This window comes from Symphalangus syndactylus, chromosome 9 (genome assembly GCF_028878055.3).
Source record: "Symphalangus syndactylus isolate Jambi chromosome 9, NHGRI_mSymSyn1-v2.1_pri, whole genome shotgun sequence".
Lineage (NCBI taxonomy): Eukaryota > Metazoa > Chordata > Mammalia > Primates > Hylobatidae > Symphalangus > Symphalangus syndactylus.
In genome coordinates, this window is record NC_072431.2 from 111,250,404 (window position 1) to 111,270,927 (window position 20,524).

At 49.7% G+C, this 20,524-nt stretch overlaps 1 protein-coding gene across 1 annotated transcript; it reads right to left on the minus strand.

Annotated features, from left to right (window-relative positions):
- Nucleotides 1-2,690: 2,690 nt before the first annotated feature.
- Nucleotides 2,691-11,254, minus strand: SPINK4 (serine peptidase inhibitor Kazal type 4). Its single transcript, XM_055293985.2, is given in 5 exon segments — nt 2,691-3,031; nt 4,726-4,817; nt 4,820-4,840; nt 6,306-6,346; nt 11,194-11,254. Coding segments are annotated over 5 exon segments (261 nt in total). The 3' UTR covers nt 2,691-2,985.
- Nucleotides 11,255-20,524: the final 9,270 nt, after the last annotated feature.

The window sequence follows — 20,524 nt, forward strand, 5'->3', positions numbered from 1 at the left end:
TTATCCTTCAAGGCACAACTTAAAGGTTACCTCTTCTGAGACTCCTTCATATAGTAGTCAGGACCTTTGTCAAAAGTGCCAGAAGCCAAGCCGGGCACAGTGGCTCACGCTTGTAATTCCAGCACTTTGGGAGGCTGAGGCAGGTGGATCACCTGAGGTTGAGAGTTCAAGACCAGCCTGACCAACATGGAGAAACCCCGTCTCTACTAAAAATACAAAATTAGGCAGGCGTAGTGGCGCATGCCTGTAATCCCAACTACTCAGGAGGCTGAGGCAGGAGAATTGCTTGAACCTGGGAGGTGGAGGTTGCGGTGAGCCGAGATTGCACTATTGCACTCCAGCCCGGGCAACAAGAGTGAAACTCCATCTCGAAAGAAAGAAAGGAAGAAAGGGAAGGAAGGAAAGGAAGGAAGGAAAGGAGGGAGGGAGGGAGAGAGGGAGGGAGGGAGGAAGGAGAGAAAGAAAGAAAGAATACCAGAAGCCTAATTGCAAAGAGACTGGGCAAAATAGAAACTTTATGGTCATGATATCAAGTTATCCCATGTAATTTTGGGAAGGTCAAAGGCAGCCGGGCTTCAGGAATTCAAACACTGCCTGTAATTACTCTGCCTCTGCATGCCTGCATCATCCTCTCATTCCTCCTTCCACAAAGCAGGACGTGTGACTGCTGACAACCCCTGTGTTGCTCATCCTACAACTTCAGTGCCAGAGGGGAACTGCCTCTGTTTGTTTGTTTCTAATTTGAAAGATCCTGGGGAAGAATCTTTTGGCTAATCGGCAATGGCCAGGGCAGCAGGGTCTCATGCCACACATAAGGTCTTTAGGGGCCAACACTTAGGTTTTGGGGTAGTTCCCAGAGAGGGGGCCACAGAGTCCACATCTGTAAGTGGTAAATTAGGTATTCCTTCCAGGTGGTGCCTGGCACATTGTTCAGGCTTAATCTCTGATTCCTCAGATGATGAGTAGAAGCCTGGGAAGGAAGGGTCACTGGTGAGAGGCTTGGCTGGGCTATGCCACTTGGGTATAAGAGGGGTGTCCCACTTAGGGCAGAAACTTTTAGATGGCACCAATATCCACTTTCTCCTCCTAAAGAAAGTGAACTAATTTTTAGTTTAATGCATGGCCAACCATATAGACTGTATTTCTCAGTCTCCCTGCTCAGAAGGCCATGAGACTACATTTTAGCTAATGTGGTTTATACAGAGTGTGTACATCTTATGGGAAATGTCTTCAGAGGCAGGTGGCGTGCCCTTTCTCTCTGTGGCCTAGAATGCAGATGTCATGGCTGTGGTTGGGGTAGCTGTCTTGGACCTGAGGTAGAAACTGTGATGCGGATGGCAGAGTAACAAAATAGAGGAGCATGGAGTTGTCATACTACATAGGGCTACGTGTAGGAGAAATGAAGTTCTGTCTATAAGTCACTGTTATTTTGGGTTTTCTATCTCTCACAGCCAAACTTCATCCTACATCATTCATATGCAGGTATGAAACAGGTATGAATCAGTCCCAGTAGAAGGCCTTATTCATAGATGGCCTCCTAGGCCTGCCACCTGCAAATCTATCAGCATCAATTCCTGCTCAGTGTTCCCATTCCAGTGGTCCAAGAGAAAGTAGCTTCCTGCCTTCCTGTGCCCATTCTCTCAGACATGTGTCTTCTACAGAGCATTTCCTGCCCTTTCTGCCCACTCTGCAGCAGGAATCAGAGTCTGTGTGAAACTGCTCTCACCTGCCCAGGCCTCTCTCCATAACACTTTCTCCTGCCACCATTATCAAGAGGCTCTGCCTAGGGGCTTTGGCCAAAAGAGGAGGTATTCAACATATACCACAGGAGGGGGTCTCTGTCTATGGTGACAATTCTGAACACTGTGTGTCCCTGTGGGACATTGTGTGAGTGCATGTGTGCAGGGCGTGCCTGGGGCTATGTCTAATGTCAGAATATTTGACAACCAGTCAGAGCAGATGTTGACCAAAAGAGCAGAGCAGCATCTGGAAATCATCCCACAGTGCCAGGAATTAACCCCAGACCATGGACACCGAGAGACCCAGGTGTTTCCAGGGGACAATCCGGGTGGCTAGGGTATAGGGGGGCACTCAAAGGGCTTGGGGCATCACCTGTTTTCGATTGTGAAAAACCTAGTTCAATGTTACAACAAGCAGTTCAGCTGTACTGTGTACACTGCCTGAATATCAGCCATTGCTGTGCCACGTGTCTGTGTGTACACGCCTTGGAGTGCTGGCACAGCCCAGGAGGAAGCCATGGGGGGCACAGGATGACTCTCACAAAGCTTTTTTTTTTTTCATTTTTGAGGCAGGGTTTCACTTTGTCACTCAGGCTGGAGTGCAGTGATGCGATCATGGGTCACTGCAGCCTCGACTTCCCAGGCTCAAGCAATCCCCCCCACCTCAGCCTCCTGAATAGCTGGGACTACAGGTGCATGCCACCAAGCCTGGCTAATTAAAAAAAAAAATTGTAAAGACAGTCTTGCTATGTTGCCCAGGTTGGCCTGAAGCGATCCTGCCACCCTCAGCCTCCCAAAGTGCTGGGATTATAGGTATAAGCCACTGTTCCTGATTTCACAGAGGCTTTCTGAGGCTGGGCCATGCACCCCAGCAGTGGCAGAGGATACAGACCTCACCTAGGTTCTTGGCCTGAATGATAGTCCAGGCTGGGGCAGACGGGAGTACTAGGCAGCATCCTGGGGTCAGGGACTGGCCTCTCAGGCAGGCGAAGATAACTGGGACCTCTGAGGGGACATGTGACAGGGTTAAGGAGCACCAGAGGGACGGAGAGAAGCTGGACATCAAATTCAGAGTAGAGGTGACAATGCAAGATTCACCTCCTATATCCCCTCTGCAACCAGTGTCCCCAGAGACACTGACCACTTCACTTAGTTGGGCTGGATCTTTTATTTCATGTCATATCCTCTCCATGCCCACCACTGTTCTCCAGCCTGACACTTCATGGCTTGAGGTGCTCCTGTGGGATCAGAATTTGCCATCTTTCATGATCTGGATGTTCTGTTTGGTTTTTCTAGGATCAAAGAAGACAGGCATGAGGCTACCTTCTCAGGAGCTGTAGTGTACCATTCAGGGACCTGGCATAGTCCATCCAGACATCCTGCTGAGCGTCGCCCACATATGCAGTGTATGGATACAGGGCAGATCCCAAGGGTCCATGGGCACATCCTTCTACAGCTTTTCCTGTTTTGCACACCCTGCCCCTGGGGAATTTCAGTTTCCTGGGGTTTCAACCACCAGTGCATGCTGATGGCTGCCAAATCTGTCTCCAGCTCAGACCTATGTCCTGCCTGTTCATGCAGTTGTCCATATCCAGTGGGATGTCCTAGGGGCTCAACTGTCCACAAACATCACTGCCCCCCACAGAACTGGTACAGACCCCCAAACCATCCATCGCAGCACATGGAACCACTGGCCACCCAAGCCCACAAATCAGAAACCAGTATGCTGCCTCCTTCCCCTCAGCCTTCACATCCAGTCACATACCAAGCCTGTCAATTCCACTCCCAATGTACCTCCTAACCATGAGTCTTTGATTAGCATGATCTTTCTCTAAGCTGGGACAACATCCTGATGTTCCTTATATTTCCTCAAATACAAACTTTCACATCTATCCAGAGCTTTGCAGCTTCCGAGGACTTTCTTCACTTCCATGGTCTCATTTAGTTCTCAGGATCCTAGAAGATGGGTTTTATTGATGAAGAAACTAAGAGCCAATAGGTGATCTGATGTAGGGAGGTCATGTTCTAGCCCTGCTCATCTCTCTGGACTCACTCCTTGCCTCTCCCTGATTCTCCCTTAAACTTTATACTCCAACATGTCCAATTTCTTATATTTCCTCAAATGTAAACTTTTCCTTGTAGACCTTTCCAAACTCATCTACTTGGAATTATCTTCCCTTGCTCCTTTTTCCTAGCTAATTTCTACTTATTCCTGTGTGCCCACTGATCCCTTAGAATTCTGTGCTGAAGGCCGGGCGCGGTGGCTTATACCTGTAATCCCAGCACTTTGGGAGGCTGAGGCGGGCGGATCACTTGAGGTCAGGAGTTCGAGACCAGCCTGGCCAACATGGTGAAACCCCATGTCTACTAAAAATACAAAAAAAAAAAAAATTAGCCAGGTGTGGTGGTGGGTGCCTGTAATCCCAGCTATTCGGGAGGCTGAGACAGGAGAATACTTGAACCCAGGCGGCGGAGGTTGCAATGAGCCAAGATCGTGCCACTGCACTCCAGCCTGGGTGACAGTGAGAGTCTGTCTCAAAAAAAAAAAAAAAAATTCTGCGCTGCAATTGGCTGACTATCAGCCTGGCTTCCCCCTTACACCAATTGTATGTTCCAGGAGGCCAGTGATGCTGTCTAACTTAGGCTCTGTTCTAGCCCCAGTGCCTAGCACATAGTAAATGCTCAATAAATAATTACTGGTTAGATGAATGAAAGAACAAATGAGGTCACCTAGTCAGTCAGGGCAGAGCAAGGAAAATGGTTTCTGCCCCTACTCCCTACCCACCACCAGCTTCTAGATTTCTGCTTGGAACCATGTGCCTTCTTTGAGTTAATCTGGTGCTCATTCTATTAGGGGCATATGTTGGAGGACTCTTCTCAGGTCAAGCATGTATGAAGGAAGAAGCAGGTCAAGTCTTGCTCCTTTCAGACTGTGCACCAGAGATGGGGCCCACCCAAGCAAGCAGGGGTTGTGGGGCAGACTTACATCCGGGCCAAGCAGAGCTGGCATTCATTCGTATATGTGAGCCCATCAGTGCCGCAGACCAGATTGGACGTCTGGGAACAGGTTGGAGACTCTCTACCATGTGTTCACAGATGGGCTGTGGAAAAGAAGGGAGGGAGAGGATTCAGGGATTCAGAGGCAGTGGGGAGGGATACAGGGGTTCTGCTCGGAAACAGTGGGGCCCCAGTGAGGTATCAGAGTCAAGAAGGTCCCCCGTGTGGGTCCAGTGAAGATGAAACCAACCACTCAGGGCCCCTTGGTGTGTTTGCTTGTATGTGTGTGTGCATGACCACGTGTGTGCCTATGGCTGGATGTGTACATATGTGTACCTGTGTCTCTGGAGCCCCAGGTGTGCAGGCATTCAAGCGTATGCCTGTGTTTATGTCTATGTGTGTGGAGTGAGTTTGTGCCCTCAAGCACCTGGGGACTTGTTCACACCCTCTTCAGAGGCACTAATCAGAACTTCTGCTGCTGGTCCCATTGAAGACCCCAGGATACAGAACCACCCATCATTCCTAGGAGGCCCCTCTCTCTCTGGGGCTCCTGAACTCTCCCTGGCCTGCGTGATCTATCAGGCCCATGTCAGAAAGGCTGCAAAGGGTAGGAAGGCTGAAGAAATGGGGCAGAGCTTGGGGCTTAATCGAGGCTGTCTGAAAGGGTTTTAGGACAGGCCTGAGGTCAAGGTGAGAACTCAGTCAGGACTGGCATTAGCGCCTGAGACAGGGATAGGGTGAGAAAGGTCGTGCGGTGCAACTGTGAAGGCCCGAACTCTAGAAACCTGAATTTTGCCACTGATTAGCTGTATAACCTTAATTGAGGTATTTCCACTCTCTGAGTCTCAGTTCCTTCATCTGTAAAAATTATAATAGTGGTGTTCCTCTCACATAGGGCTAATTGAAATAATGTATGTAAAGTATTTGGCTCTTTGGCACTGAGTAAATGGGGCTGGATTCTGATGGACTGACGGGGACGATGCTGAGGCTGTGGATGGGAAGGTGGCTCCGAGCCTCCTCATTCCACTACACGAAGGGGCAATCTCAAGGGTCTCAAGGATGCCAGTACCACAGCCTTCTGGGTCACTGGGGGCATCAGACCAAGGGCCAAGGTGGAATCAGGATTCAGGGACAACTTGGTGTTTAGACAATCAGATGGAATGTGGTGGGGGGAGGCTGGCACACTCCACAGGTGCTTTCAGTGTGCCAGGGTCCCCTCTTTGGCCTGAACTCTGTGGCCTGCCTGTCTGCACTCTACAGAGCAGAGAGCACACCCTGTCCTGCTAAGCCTGGGTGGGGAGATCTCACTGATGGAAGGGGCCTTGGACACCAGGTGGGGGACATCACAAGGGCTTTGAGGCCAATCTTGGGACTTGGGTGAGGGGGCTGGGCCTACTCAGCCTTGGGGGCTAATCTGGGGAATGTGCAGGCCAGGAGGCCATCTTGGCCACCTTGGAGCCATTGAAGGTGTCTGAGCAGGATCGTGGAGAAGAATAACTGGTTTCTCAGCATGGATGAGAAGACTCCTCTCAGCAGAGAGAAGGTGAGAACAGCACGCAGCTGCCTTACCATTCTTGAGAAAGGGAGCTTTCCTGCTGCCACTGGCACTTCTGAAACACAAAGAAGCAAGAATTAGATGATGCCAGCTCTAGACCCCAGGTCTAGGGGTCTGAGGACTGCTTCTTCTTCAGGGAGCTTGGTCCAGCAACTACCCAACCTGGAATTCCTCAAGGAAAGGTGATGAGCCACCAGACAATGGGGCTGCCAGAAAGCTGATGTGATCTTGGGTTCCATAAACAGAGACAGAAATTCAAAAATTAGGAAGGTGACAGTCCAGCCTATTCCTTGTTAGTTAGATCCCACTGGAATTGTTGTGTCCCATATAATAATTATAAAATAACAATTCAGCAGTTATCATGTGCCGGGCATTGAGAACACATGATTTTAACTCCTCTCCACCCCTCTCTTACTGCTGTGTAACAGAGGGAAGAAAGGAGATAGTAGTGGATGCTGTGTTCTGCCATCAAGAGCCCTCCCGCAAGTCTGAGGCACTCATTTCCCCAGCTGCCGGAAATATTGACCACTCACTGCAAGTCTCTTCCTAGGAATTACCCTCAGAGAATGAAGCTGCCTTGTCCAGGGCTGCATCCTCTACCCAGGAACAGCCCATATCCCATGTCGGGTTGATGTGGTTACAAAGACCCTGATCCCCTTGCCCAAAGCTGCCTGTAGGATCATCTGAAGCCTCTGTTGCACTGCATGGAAGTCAACTTCCCTCATCCTTCATGGAAGTTACTCCCATGAACGCTCCCCAGTAATCTGCATGTATAGCTCAGAATCTGTTTCCTGGGGCATAGGTCAGTTTAACGAACTACGAAAGAGGCTCAAAGAGGTGATGCGATGCAGGTTGTTAAGGCACAGCTAGGATTTTCCCACACGTCTGCTGCAGTCCAGAGCCTGACTCTTTCTACATACACTGGTGTGCCCCTCAAGGTCTGGCTGAACTGCCTAAAGGACATGAGCAAACTGTGATGTGACTGACAAGCGTGATGGGTGGATGAGGGAACTGGAGCTATGTCTAATGGCACAGGTGGAAGGAAGGGCGTTTATGTAAATTAGAGAAGGGCAGGATGCTCCCTGAAGTCTCTGAAGGGCTATCCTGGAACTGAGGGAGAGATGGACTCTTTTCAGCCTCACAGAACAGAGCCCATCTCTGTGAGGAGGCTGCAGGGAAGCAGGTTTGGGTTCCATATGAAGCAGAATTTTCTCTCAGTGGGAGCTATGCCACGGTGAAAGAGGCTTTCTCCAGAAGTAGTGAGTTTCCCATCACTGGAGGTGTGCAAGGCAATGTAGTTTTATATTTTCCTGGAGATGCTATTACAAGATATTTCCACAGAGAGAGGGAAACAGAAACTTAGACTAAGTCACCCCGATATGCTGTTTAAACCTGGCATTGGGGTATCAAAATGCAAACCTAGACTTGTCACTGAACTGCTTCAAACCCTTCCATGTCAAATTGCCCAAACTGAAAGTGATCCAAATGTCCTTCAACAGGAGAATGGATAAATAAATACAATGGGGCACTACTCAACAATTAAAACAAGCAACTGATACATGCAATAACATGGCTGAATCTCAAAAATAGTTTGCTGAGCATAAGAAACCAGACACAAAAGATTATATACCTGTGATTCCATTTATGTGAAATCCTAGAACAGGCCAACTAATCTATGATGAAAAAAATCACATTGGGAGGCTGAGGCAGGAGGATCACTTGAAGCCAGGAGTTTGAGACCAGCCTGGGCAACATAGCAAGACCCCATCTCTACAAAAAAATTTAACAATGAGGGCAGGTTGCAGCAGCACACACCTGTAATCCCAGCAATTTGGGAGGCCGAGGTGGGTGGATCACCTGAAGTCAGGAGTTCGAGACCAGCCTGACCAACATGGAGAAACCCCGTCTCTACTAAAAATACAAAAATTTGCTGGGCATGGTGGTGCACACCTATAATCCCAGCTACTTAGGAGGCTGAGGCAGGAGAATCACTTGAACCCAGTAGGCAGAGATTGCAGTGAGCCAAGATCGTGCCACTGGACTCCAACCTGGGTGACAGAGCAAAACTCCATCTCAAAAATAAATAAATAAATAAATAAAAATAAATTTTAAAAAATTTTTTAATTAGCTGAGCGTGGTGGCACGCACCTGTAGTCCCAGCTACTTGTGATGCTGAAATGGGAGGATCATTTGAATCCAGGAGGTTGGAGCTGCAGTGAGCTGATTGCACCACTGCACTCCAGCCTGGGCAACAGAGTGAGACTTTGCCTCTTAAAAAAAAAAAAAAAAAGAGTCAGAGCACTGGGGTGGGGGCAGGGATTGACTGACATAGGGGAATTTCTGGGGCTATGGAAATGTTCTGTATTTATTTTTCTTCCCTAAGTCCTTGACTCAAGATGTACTGTATCTTGATGGGGGTTTGGGTTACACGAGTGTATACATCATAAAGACTCATTGATAAGATTCATCGAGTGATAAGATTTGTGCATTTCTTGGTATTTAACTGTTAGGGAAAAGAAAAGAATTTAAAAAGTATAAAGCCTTTCCATGGTTCCCTGCCCTGATCATTAAGCCTCCCTATGGACCTGAGCTGCTTAGTCTTACGTTTAGGGCACTGTGTGAGCTGACCCAAACCTGCTTCTTGGGCTGACTTCCTAGTACACCTCTCCATACCCCAGCTATTCCGCTCTGCTCACGGGTCCTGGATTGGGCCCTGCTTTGGCTCATGCCATGTCCCCTCCCTGAAATGTCCTTATCTCCGTTCTCCTCCCACCGAATCATACCCTCCTTTCAAGGCTTGATGCTGCCCCCCAGTGAAGCTGTCCTTGATATCCCCCACAGTTTCCTGAGCAGATCTGGATGGAGGCTTCTTTCACACCACCACGTACTGTCCCACTCACTGGGTCATCCCGCCTCCCTATGCACCTGAGCTTCTTGGGGTTCCTTTATGTCTGCCGTTGCGCAGCGCTTGGTTCAATGTCCCACACTGTGGGTGTTCAGGAATTGAATACTAAAGTGCATTGGTGTAATCCCAGCACTTTCAGAAGCCGAGGCAGGCAAATCTTGGGGTTGGAAGTTCGAGATCAGCCTGGCCAACATGGTGAAACCCCGTCTCTACTAAAAATACAAAAATTAGTTGGGTGTGGTGGCGAATGCCTGTAATCCCAGCTACTCAGGAGGCTGAGGCAGGATAATTGCTTGAACCTAGGAGGCAGAGGTTGCAGTGAGCCAAGATCATGCCACTGCACTCCAGCCTGGGCGACAAAGCAAGACTCTGTCTTGAAAAAAAAAATTTTGTTTAAATATTTTTTAAAAAAGTAAAGTGTATTGGGAGGAGGGGGTGTTCAGAACTCTAAGATGTCAGAGTTTCTTTCTGGGGGATGTGGGGAAAAGTTACATTTACCCCCAGGCTGCCCTTGACCTTGACCCAAAGTGCCCCCTCCTCACTCAGCCAAGGCAGTAATCTGAAATGTGCAAAAAACAAACAAACAAAAACAAACTTCTTCAGAGCAGGCCCTTCAGTGTTCCCAACTGCTCAAGGAGTAGGTAGGTGTAGGTGCCAGGCTGGCCATAAGCAGGCTGCTCCTGAACAGGCCCCCAGACCCATTTCCCTTTCCCCCTGTGCCCAGGTCTGTTTCCAGTTGGGGAAATGGGTGTGGGATGGGCCATGAGGTCAGTGGCCCTGGGATCCTGCCAGGCGTTGCCTTATAACTTACAGCTTTTGTCCAGGCGGGTTCTAACTGGTCTCCCCGCTTCCCTGTTCAATTTATTCTCAATGTACCAACCAGAGCAACTCCTGAAAGACATAACTCTCTGCTCAAAGCCTTCAGTGCCTCCCATTTTAGTCAGAGGAAAAGCCAAGTTCTTATGTTGGCCAACAAGGTCTTTCCTGGTACAGTTCCCAGTTGCCTCTCTCATCTCCTCTCCTATCACTCCATACAACGTCCCCTCCTGCCACACTGGTCTTACAGTACCTCAGACACTCCAGGCATGCTCCTGCCTCAGGTCCTTTGCACCTGAGCTGTTCCCTCTGCCTGGAACCTTCTTCTCCCAGATATCCACATGGCTTAGTCCCTCATCTCCTTCAAGCTTTGCTCAGACATCGGACTCTCAGAGATACCTCCCCGATTAGAAATTGCAACCCCCTTCCAGTACCCATCACCCTGCCAAGTATTTTTTCCTTAACTTTTATCACCTTCTAACATACCGTTTAACATACATCGTAACCATCTTGTTTATTGCCTTTCCCTTTTCCTCTACGCCATTGGATTTATGCTCCATCAGGACCGTGCTTTTTCTGTTTGGGTCACTAATCTGTCTTAAGGGCTCAGAACAGTGCCTGACATGGTAGCTGTGAGATTGCAGGGATGGCCCAGACCCTGACGGGGCCCTGCCCCAAGTATATGTGTCCAGTCCTGGGAAAGGGCTCTGTCATGCTCACATGGCTGCCCAAGTCCCAAACCACAGCCTTTCAGAGAGATCGGGAGCTCAGAAGACCTCAGCCAGGTCTCTCTTAGCACCCACCACCCTGCAGCCAGCATACTTGTCAGTCTCTCCTGAGAGCTGGGACCCACCTGCTCCCTTCTGCCCCCACAACCTCCAGCCCAATAGTTGCTCAGTGCAGCTTTGAACTGGAACAATCCCCTCCTTTACAGCTGGAGAAACTGAGGCCCCAAGAGGGTAGGGGACTTTGGCAATTCTGAGCCAGAGTCAGGATTTGAACCCAAGTTTCTTTTCTCCCAGCCCAGAACTTTCTCCACCACAGTGGAGGGTGCATATGCAGAATGAAGGTACATGGAAAAAGCTGAGGCCTCACAGGGTGCTCCAGGCCCTGCTTCTGCTCTCATCCCGAGCTCACCGACCAACACAAAGCCACAGAGAATCTAGGTTCTGCCCACTCACCCCTGTCCACAACAAGGAGGGCAGCCAAGGCCAGGGTTATTACCCACTGGCGGACGGCCATGCTGATCCTGCGATGGTGTAGCCTGAGCTGGCTGGGGCCTGGGCCTGGGGAAGGATGGGAGCCTATTTACAGTGCCGCTCCCCTAATCTTATCTTATCTAGGGCCAGATGGAGAGGCCAGAGTTAATCTCCGCACACTGACATCCGGAAAGGGCTTGCTCTAGGTGCAGATGCTGAGCTTTTGATGAGATGGGGCTGTGGCCATGGGGCTGGCAGGTTTCCAGAGTGACAAAAAAGTTTGGACAACTTGCAAAGCTGACTCCAATCTGAGGGTTGGAGCAAGGAGAAGAAAGTTGAAGTAGAAAGAGAGTTCAAGGCAGAGAGGAAGGGAAAGAGATAGAGAAAGAGAGAGGAAAAAAGCAACTGGAAGATGGCAGGAGGCAGAGAAGGGGGCTGGAGCGTGGATTCCTTTGCCAGTGCCTCCAGCAACCAACTTCGGGACCTCAGTAGAGCCACTTTTTTTAACTGGGCCTCAGATCACCCATGCACGAAGTGGAGATGATAATTTTGGTTCTGCCTTTCTCCCAGGCTGCTGTGAGGATGGGGGCGGTGATAGCAGATGGGAAAACATTTTGCAGAATATGAAATGAGCTGTCAATGTAAGCAGAAATGATCGTTTTTACTTACTTTTATTTCACTTATTTTTTTGGTACCACAAAGTGGGCACAACTGACCGGCAAAACAAAGGCGAAATAAAACATTAAAAGGAAGATGCCTTCTTGCTTTGCAGGTATTATGTGTTCATTTGCATTACTTTCTTTTTTTTTTTTTTTTTTTTTGAGACTGAGTCTCACACTGCTGCCCGGGCTGGTGTGCCTGGCACTATCTCGGCTGGCTGCAACCCCCGCCTCCTGGGTTCAAGCAATTCTCCTGCCTCAGCTTCCTGAGTAGCTAGGATTACAGGCGCCCGCCACCTGCCCGGCTAAGTTTTTGTATTTTTAGTACAGATGGGGTTTCACTATGTTGGCCAGGCTGGTCTTGAACTCCTGACCTCGTGATCCGCCTGCCTCGGCCTCCCAAAGTCCTGGGATTACAGGCATGAGCCACTGTGCGTGGCCTCATCTGCATCTTCATAGGTTAAATAAAGACAAGATTCTTTTAAAGAAAAATCAGTATCTAAAACTCCTCCATATTTACATAGTATACATTAATAAGTAATTTGGATATTTGCTCTCAAAGAATTTCTGATTTATAAAATACATTTTATTTACATACACATTTCTCTAATTCATTTAGGTCAGTGTTTTTCAGCTCTATCTGCAGATTGGATTTCCCTGGGGGAGAATTTACAAATACAGATGCTGAGCTTCACTCTGGAATATTTAAATCAGAATCTGTGTTTTTTTTTTTTTTAAGAAAAACTTTATTTCGAAAGATTTCAAGCCTACAGATAAGTTGCAAGAATATTCTAATGACAAGGCGAAGGATTCTTGTTTGAGGACAGCCCCAGCCAGGTGTAGTGGCTCATGCCTGTAATCCTAACTCTTGGGAGGCTGAGGCAGGAGGATTGCTTGAGCCCAGAAATTAGAGACCAGCCTGGGCAATATGGCAAGACTCCAGCTCCACAAAAAAATTTTTTTTAAATTAAAAAAAAGAACAGTCCCTTTGGGGACACCAGCCAACCAGTCACCTCTACAGACCCATAGAAGCCCCAGATCTGTGGCCAAGACCAGCTTGAGGCCCCCAGTGATCCCTGACTCAGCTTCAAGATCCTTCCGTTCCTCCTTAAGAAACTGCACAGTCCCAGGGATGCCTCTGAGGCAGGTGGCAGCTATCTTTCCATTGCTTAGGCAGGTAGAGAAAATATTTAATGATGACTTCCTGTCCTAAAGCAAAAACGCCATCTTATAAAAGGGGAATTGGACTTTAGAGGTCATCTTGGGGCCAGGCACCATGGCTCACACCTGTGATCCCAGCACTTTGGGAGGAGGCTGAGGAGGATGAATCACTTGAGGTCAGGAGTTCGAGACCAGCCCTGGTCAACATGGTGAAACCCATCTCTATAAATACAAAAAATTAGCCAGGCATGGTGACACATACCTATAATCCCAGCTACTCAGGAGGCTGAAGCAGGAGAATTGCTTGAACCTGGGAGGTGGAGGGCACAGTGAGCCAAGATCACGCCACTGCATTCTAGCCTGGTGACAGAGCAAGAAACTGTCTCAATAAATAAATAAATAAATAAAAATAGGCTTGGTGTGGTGGCTCACGCCTGTTCCTAGCACTTTGGGAGGCCAAGCTGTGTGGATCACCTGAGGTCAGGAGTTTGAGACCAGGCTGGCTGACATGGTGAAACACCATCTCTACTAAAAATGCATACACACACACACGAATTAGCTGGGTGTGGTGGTGTGTGCCTGTAATCTCAGTTACTTGGGAGGCTGAGGGAGGAGAATTACTTGAACTAGGGAGGCGGAGGTTGTGGTGAGCCAAGATTGCGCCACTGCACGCCAGCCTGGGTGATGGAGCCACACTCTGTCTCAAAATAAATAAATAAATAAATAAAATAATAAAATAAAAAATAATGGTCATCTGGGTTTCATCTCCCTTCTTCCACTAGGGCTTTTCTACAGCAGCCCCACTGGGAGGTCATTCATGGTGATGGGGAGCTCACTACCTACCAGTTTCATTGTTGGATGGCTTCGAACAAAGACAGTCCTTCCTCACACAAGAGGTCTGCCTCCCTGAGAGTCCTTGGGGGTCAGAGCTTTGTCTCTGGCCTCCTGTACCTGCATGAACCTCCTGTACTTGCACGAGCACCTCTAGGCTGAGCAGGTCCGGCATCTGCCTGCCTCCTACCCTTGCACATGTGAAGCTCCTGGGCCTCTCTTCATTTCTCATCTGATCCCAGGTCTGTCTGTCAGTGTCCCAGGTTACAGTAAGGAAGGGACAGAGGGGAGCAAAGGGGTTTGACCCCTTCCTTGTTTTGGACCTTAGACTTCTATCCATGTGGCAGGAATGGCTACTGAACATTCTAGCTGCTGCAAGGAGCCAGGACGCTTGAATTTTGCATCCTTCAAAGCACAGCGCAAAGTCAAGGGCAGCCTGTGGAGTACTGAGCTCACTTACCATCCCAGCCCACCTCAAGGTCTCCTCTTCAGGCAAATACCTTCTAGATTCACTCATAGTAACAAACTTCCTAATCTGTCATCCCATCAAAGTGTGAACCTAACTTCTATATCCAACTGCTATTGAACAGCCCACTAAAGATGTCAGTGCATCCAAGTAAACCTCACCATTAATTCAGCCTTCATGTGTTCAGTAAAAGTTCAATGAGCGGCTAAGTGCCATGCTCCATGCTGAGTCCTTGGATATGGCAGAGAGTGAGTCAGGTACAGTTCCTGTCCTCCAGGAGCTTTGGTTAAGTAGAGCGACAGTACTGAACGGGCAGCAGCATTGTATCATCACTGTTGGAGTGGGTCCCATGAACCACACATGCTCCGTTCTGTGAGAGGATCCAAGAGTGGCCTATCCATCTGAGATCAGAGACACCAAGGGCTGAGTGGGCAGGGCAGGCTGTAGCCAAGTGGAACAGTGCTGCAGGTAGAGGAAACAGAATGTGTGAGAGCCCTGAGGCAAGAAGAAGCTTCTCACATCTGAAGAACAGAGAAGCCATGTGGGTAAGGTGGGGCCAGGGAGCCGGGAGGGGCCGTGAGAGGAGTCTGGAATGGTCAGTGGGGGCTAAATAAGCCTTGATCTCTGCTCCCCTGCCCCACATGCCAACAACCTCCGGCAGTGGAATCACAGGCACTGACCCTTCAGCCTTGTTTGCCTTCCCACGGAGGGTCTAGGTTCTGCTTCCTACATAGCTCTTGAATCCATCCCTGCCCCTCCACACCCCCCAGTCTACCCTAGCCCTGGCCACTGTTGTCTCCAGCCTGGCCACCTCAATAGTGTCCTGACTCATATCCCTGGCTCTCCACGTGCCACTCCAAATCACTCTGCACGCAGCGTCCAGGACAAGCTTCCTAAAGAGCAAAGCTGACCAGGTCATCTTGCCCAAAACACTGTAATGGCGTCCACTGCCAACAGGAAGAAGCCCAACCTCCTTAGCCTGGTGTTCACACCCCTTCAACATCTGATTCCAACCCATCTTTTCAGCTTCACCTTCACCTTGCCCCACCCTGGACCTGCACTTCTTTAGTTCAACTGAACCCCTTACACAATTTATTCTGTCTGCTGGCAATGCTGGGTCTCCCTTCTCTATCCCCCAACTCCCATCCTGTGAAACCTAGCTTAAACATTCCCTCTTCTGAAACCTTCCTAACTGCCCTTCACCAACAAGGTCATGACTGTTGTCACCCACCCCGAATGCCCCACTCGCCTTGTGCCCTTCTGTCTCCTCCATCCTGTCTTCCCCCTGCACTTTGGTGGCGCTTGCTTATCCATCTGCTGACTAAGCTGCAAGCTGTCTGGGAAAGAGGACAATGTTTCAATTATCTCTATTGCCCTGGTGCCCAGTCCTGAGCGTGGGACACAGTAGGTGCTCAATAAGTGTTGAGGCTAGGCGTGGTGGCTCATGCCTGTAATCCCAGCACTTTGGGAGGCTAAGGCTGGAGGATTGCGTGAGGCCAGGAGTTTGAGACCAGCCTGGGCAATGTAGTTAGACCCCATCTCTACAAATTTTTTTTTAAATTAGCCAGGCACTGTGGCATGTGCCTTGTAGTATCAGCTATTCTGGAGGCTAAGGCAGAAAGATTGCTTGAGCCTGGGAGGTAGAAGCTGCAGTAAGCTGTGATCACACCACTATACTCCAGCCTGGGTGACAGAGCAAGACCCTGTTTCAAAAAAATGTTGCGTGACAGATCCAAGAATGGGAAGAACACAGTGGGCCCAAGGGCAGAGATGGTGCCTGCTTTGGGAAAAGGGGAGGTAAGTGCTGATCCCTCCATGCCCCTGGGATGCTGTGAGTGCCCAAGAGAGCCCCAGATACATACAGGCCCCAGGAGGCGTGGCCTGGGTCACAGTGCCTGTTGTGTCTCTGGCAAAGGGGCAAGGCTGACACCCTCCAGCCTAAACCAACCCCTCCTTCACTCTTTCCTCCTCTGGCTTCTCTGAGACATAGAGAGGTACAGGAGAGAGCTCCAGACCAGGAGTGAGGCAATCTGGGTTTGTGTGTTCATTCAACAAATATTTATGAAGTATCTACCATATTCCTTGCACTGTTCGAGTCACCAGGGAGTCAGCTATAAATAAGATGGAGAAAGTCCCTGTCTTAAGGAGCTTACATTCTAGTGGGGTGATAGACAACAAAGAAATACAACAATAAACACATGACATGTGAGGTGGAAGAGAAATCAAGTGGCCTAAGAGGAGAGGGACAAAGGAGAGGCTTCTCTTTAAATAGTAGCACGTGAGCAAAGATGAAACGAGTCCTGCAGAGATGGCGGGGGAAGAGCCTGCCAAGCAGAAGAACTGCAAGTGCAAAAGCCTTGACGTGGGAACAGGGTTGGCAGCTACAACACCAAGGAGTCCAGTACAGCCAGAATGGAAAGAACAAGGAAGTCAGTGGCGGGAGGTGAGGGCCACGTTATACACTCAGCTCCCAGCCCAGCCACCAGTTTCTTAGGTGAGCTTAGGTGCATCCCTTCCCCTCTTTGGGCCTGCACATGTTCTTCCATCTCCCATGTTGGGTTCACCAATATGTACCACCAGCAGCCTGACTCCCAGGGCAGCTGTGAGGGCCCTGGAGAGGAGAATGTGAGATGAGATGTGTGTAGCTGCTGTGATACCAAGGAAAGGGCTTAAGTGGGGATTCCTGGAAGCAGAGGAGAGGCCAAGACCTACATGTCCTGGGCACCTGCACAGGTCCTGGAATCAATACAATCAGGACAGAGATGACCTAAAACAGGGCTCAGGCAGGGAAGCTGGGCAATTCCTGCATCTCCTGCCCCAGGTCAGAGTGAAGACCTGGGTCCTGTGCCTTGGATGGGCCAACACTCCCCAGCCTTACCCAGCAGCCTTCATGCCATCTGCTTAGATTGGACTGGTGCCCAGCTCCTTGAGGAAAACAGCCACTCCTTGATGACGGCAATGCTGGATCCATCAGGTCTGAGTCATGAGTTCTGCTGATGGGTGGTGGGGACAGAGGCCTTGTTTGGCTTAAGGTGGGTGAGCTGAGCTCCAGCAGAGCTTGGGCCTGCCAGATGGCATGGCCAGCATGGCCAGTTTGCCCTGGGACCACCTTCCCTGGCCTCCAGCTCACATCCTGCTCCACCCTTCCTCCAGCCCAAAGTGCCCCCATCTGCCTGGAAACCTGTGTGAGCTACCCAGGTGTGGGCATCCCCTCAAGGGAGACCTGGTCTGGACTGAGCCAGCTCCACAGCCTGTCCTGGGCCCTTCAGCCACCCAACTCCATGTCCCAGGTCTAGAGCCCATCTGCCCATTCCACTTGGTCCAGAGCTGTAGGGGGCGGTCAATGGGAGGACACTGCTTTAAGGAGAGGTTTCATCTACTTTTTTGGGATTTGATTCCAAGGAATACTCAGTGATGAAATGGGCTGAAGTCATCCCTCCATGGGGGCATCCACTCTACCATTCAATGGACACTTATTGAGCACCTGTTGTGGGGCACCAGTCACTATGCCAGTCCTTGGGACTCCAGAGATGAATGAGACTTGGACTCAAGGAGCTTGCAGTTCACCAGTGGTGAAGAGGTGGAATGGACACTTGAGCAGGTATCTATAAAATGCTGTGGTGAGAGCCATGATAGAAATAGTGATAGAGATATTCCTTCCACCCCATTATCCTATGGACCCCCTTCTCAATATGTCCAAAAGTCAACTTTCCATCTTCTGTCCACCCAGAGCTGCCCTACCTTCCAGTTCCCCCACCTGGGTGGACAGCACCACCATCATCCCGTGCCTTAGGCTAATCTGGGGACCATCCTGAGCTTCTCCCTCACCTCTACATTCCAGGAACCAGGTCTTACTGATTTCTTTTTTTTTTTTTTTTTTTGAGACGGAGTCTTGCTCTGTCACCCAGGCTGGAGTGCAATGGCGCAGTCTCGGCTCACTGCAAGCTCCGCCTCCCGGGTTCACGCCATTCTCCTGCCTCAGCCTCTCCGAGTAGCTGGGACTACAGGCGCCCGCCACCACGCCCGGCTTATTTTTTTTTTTTGTATTTTTAGTAGAGACAGGGTTTCACCGTGGTCTCGATCTCCTGACCTCGTGATCCGCCTGCCTCGGCCTCCCAAAGTGCTGGGATTACAAGCTTGAGCCACCGCGCCCGGCCGGTCTTACTGATTTCATCTCCTCACCACCTCTCATATCCATCACCTCCTCTATATTTCCTCTAGTTCAGCCTCTGCGACCTCTCACCTTCATTACTCATGCTGTTTCCCTGCCTCCAATCTCACCTCCTCCAATCCATTCTGCTTTCAGAGCCATCTTTCTGAAATGCAAAAATGACCACATCATCCCTCTGCCTAATATTATTCAATTACAGTTAGTCAATTCAACTAAAGTTATTCAATCACTATTGACTCAAGCATGAAAACCAAGCTCCTTGGTTTGTATGACATACAAGTTCCACCATGACTGGTCCTCTGTTGGCCTCTCTAACTTCACCTCTGGCCACTTGAGCCTTCACTCCATCCCATAGAACCACCTGCAGGCTTTTATGCCTCCAAGCCTTTTCTCACGCTGTTCTCTCTGATTGGCGTGCCCCTCTATTACCTCCCCTTGGGCTCTCCTCTCAGACCCTCAGCCCGCTCCAGTTTGGGGCCCATGTTTGCACAGCCATCTATCCCAGCAGCAGCTGTAATGTTTCATGACCTTATCTTGCTTATGTGACTATCTCTCATATTTCCTTAAAGAGAGGGACAGAGGGACATTTCAGTCACTTCATATCCCCAGTGCTCTGCCCAGGGCCTGGCATGTGTGTGTGGACCATATGAATCCATCCTGCACTGGATGAAATCTCAGGACAGCAAGAATCCCAGCTTCAGATGCTTGGTCTGCTGGACTGAGGGCTTGAGGAAGCTCTGAGGACAAGCTGCACTCTAGCGGGTCCACTGGGTCCAGCCAGTGACATCCTATGCTGTGTCCATATAGGCGGGAACAGAGGTGGCACTCTATTTCAAGGACCACATTTTCTACTGAGCTCTTAGCCAACCTGGCTGGGGACCTAAGAACTTAGTATCTCCTCTAAGACCTGAGTGTGGTGCTTTATCTCCATAAGCTGCCACAAGACCATCTGCTGAACTCACAGGAAACAGCTTCAGTGCCTATCTTCTCTCTTGGTGCATGGACTCTTGCCTTGATCACCTCCAACAGTGAGGGATTATCATACAGACCTCACCAAGGAGTGGGGCTGTGCAAGAGACCTGGTGTTCTGGGGCCTTTTGCCATCCAAACATTTCCATTCATGGACATAACCAGTGGCTCAAGTCCTCTGAGCACACATACAAAAGAGCTTAGAACAAAGTCTCTTGATACCCCCTTCCCTTCCAGAGCTCTGATGGCCTTCAGAAAAATCAGAGATTATCACAGCCTGGTGCAACGTGACACAACTCCAGACAACTATGAATTTTTATAGGGTCCTTGGGTCGCAAGCAACAGAAGCAGACTTTGGCAAACCTCAGCAGAATAATAATCTTCCAGAAGGATGTGGTGTTGTCTTAGGTTGGACTCACTTAGGGGCAGACCCTGAGAAAAGCACGTTAGATTCCAAGTCATTTTCTGGGAAGCCATCCCACGAAACACCTGCAGGAGAGTGGGAATAAGGACGGCAGGAAAGGGAACTAATAAAGTGTGCATCGCTGAGGTTACCACTGGGGAAACTGGGCCTCAATCCAACCAGGGATGGCTGGGACACTGTGTGGCACACAGGTCGGAGTTACCCCACTGAGAGGTGAAGGAGTTGGGGTATATATCCAGCAACTCCCAACAGTCGCTGATTGAGGGCTGCTGGAAGAGAGACCATTAACTCCCAGGCACTATTGGCCAGCTCCTTTCATGTCTCTGGGCTCTTAGAGAAAGCCTCTAGGCAAAGGATTGCAGGGGTTGCACAGGGAAGCCGCAGGTATGCACAAGAACGGGGACTGGTAAACAGTGTGGGTGGGACACTGACAGTGCCTGCTACCACAGCTGCACAAAAAACTAGGTGACAAGCTGAAAAAACTATGCCCCAAAAGAACTGGGCTCAAAAAACCTAGAGTTATGTGTCCACATTCTGTTTTTTTGTTTTTTGTTTTAGAGACAAGGTCTTGCTCTGTTGCCCAGGCTGGAGTGCAGTGGTGAGATCACGGCTCACTGCAGACTTGACCTTCC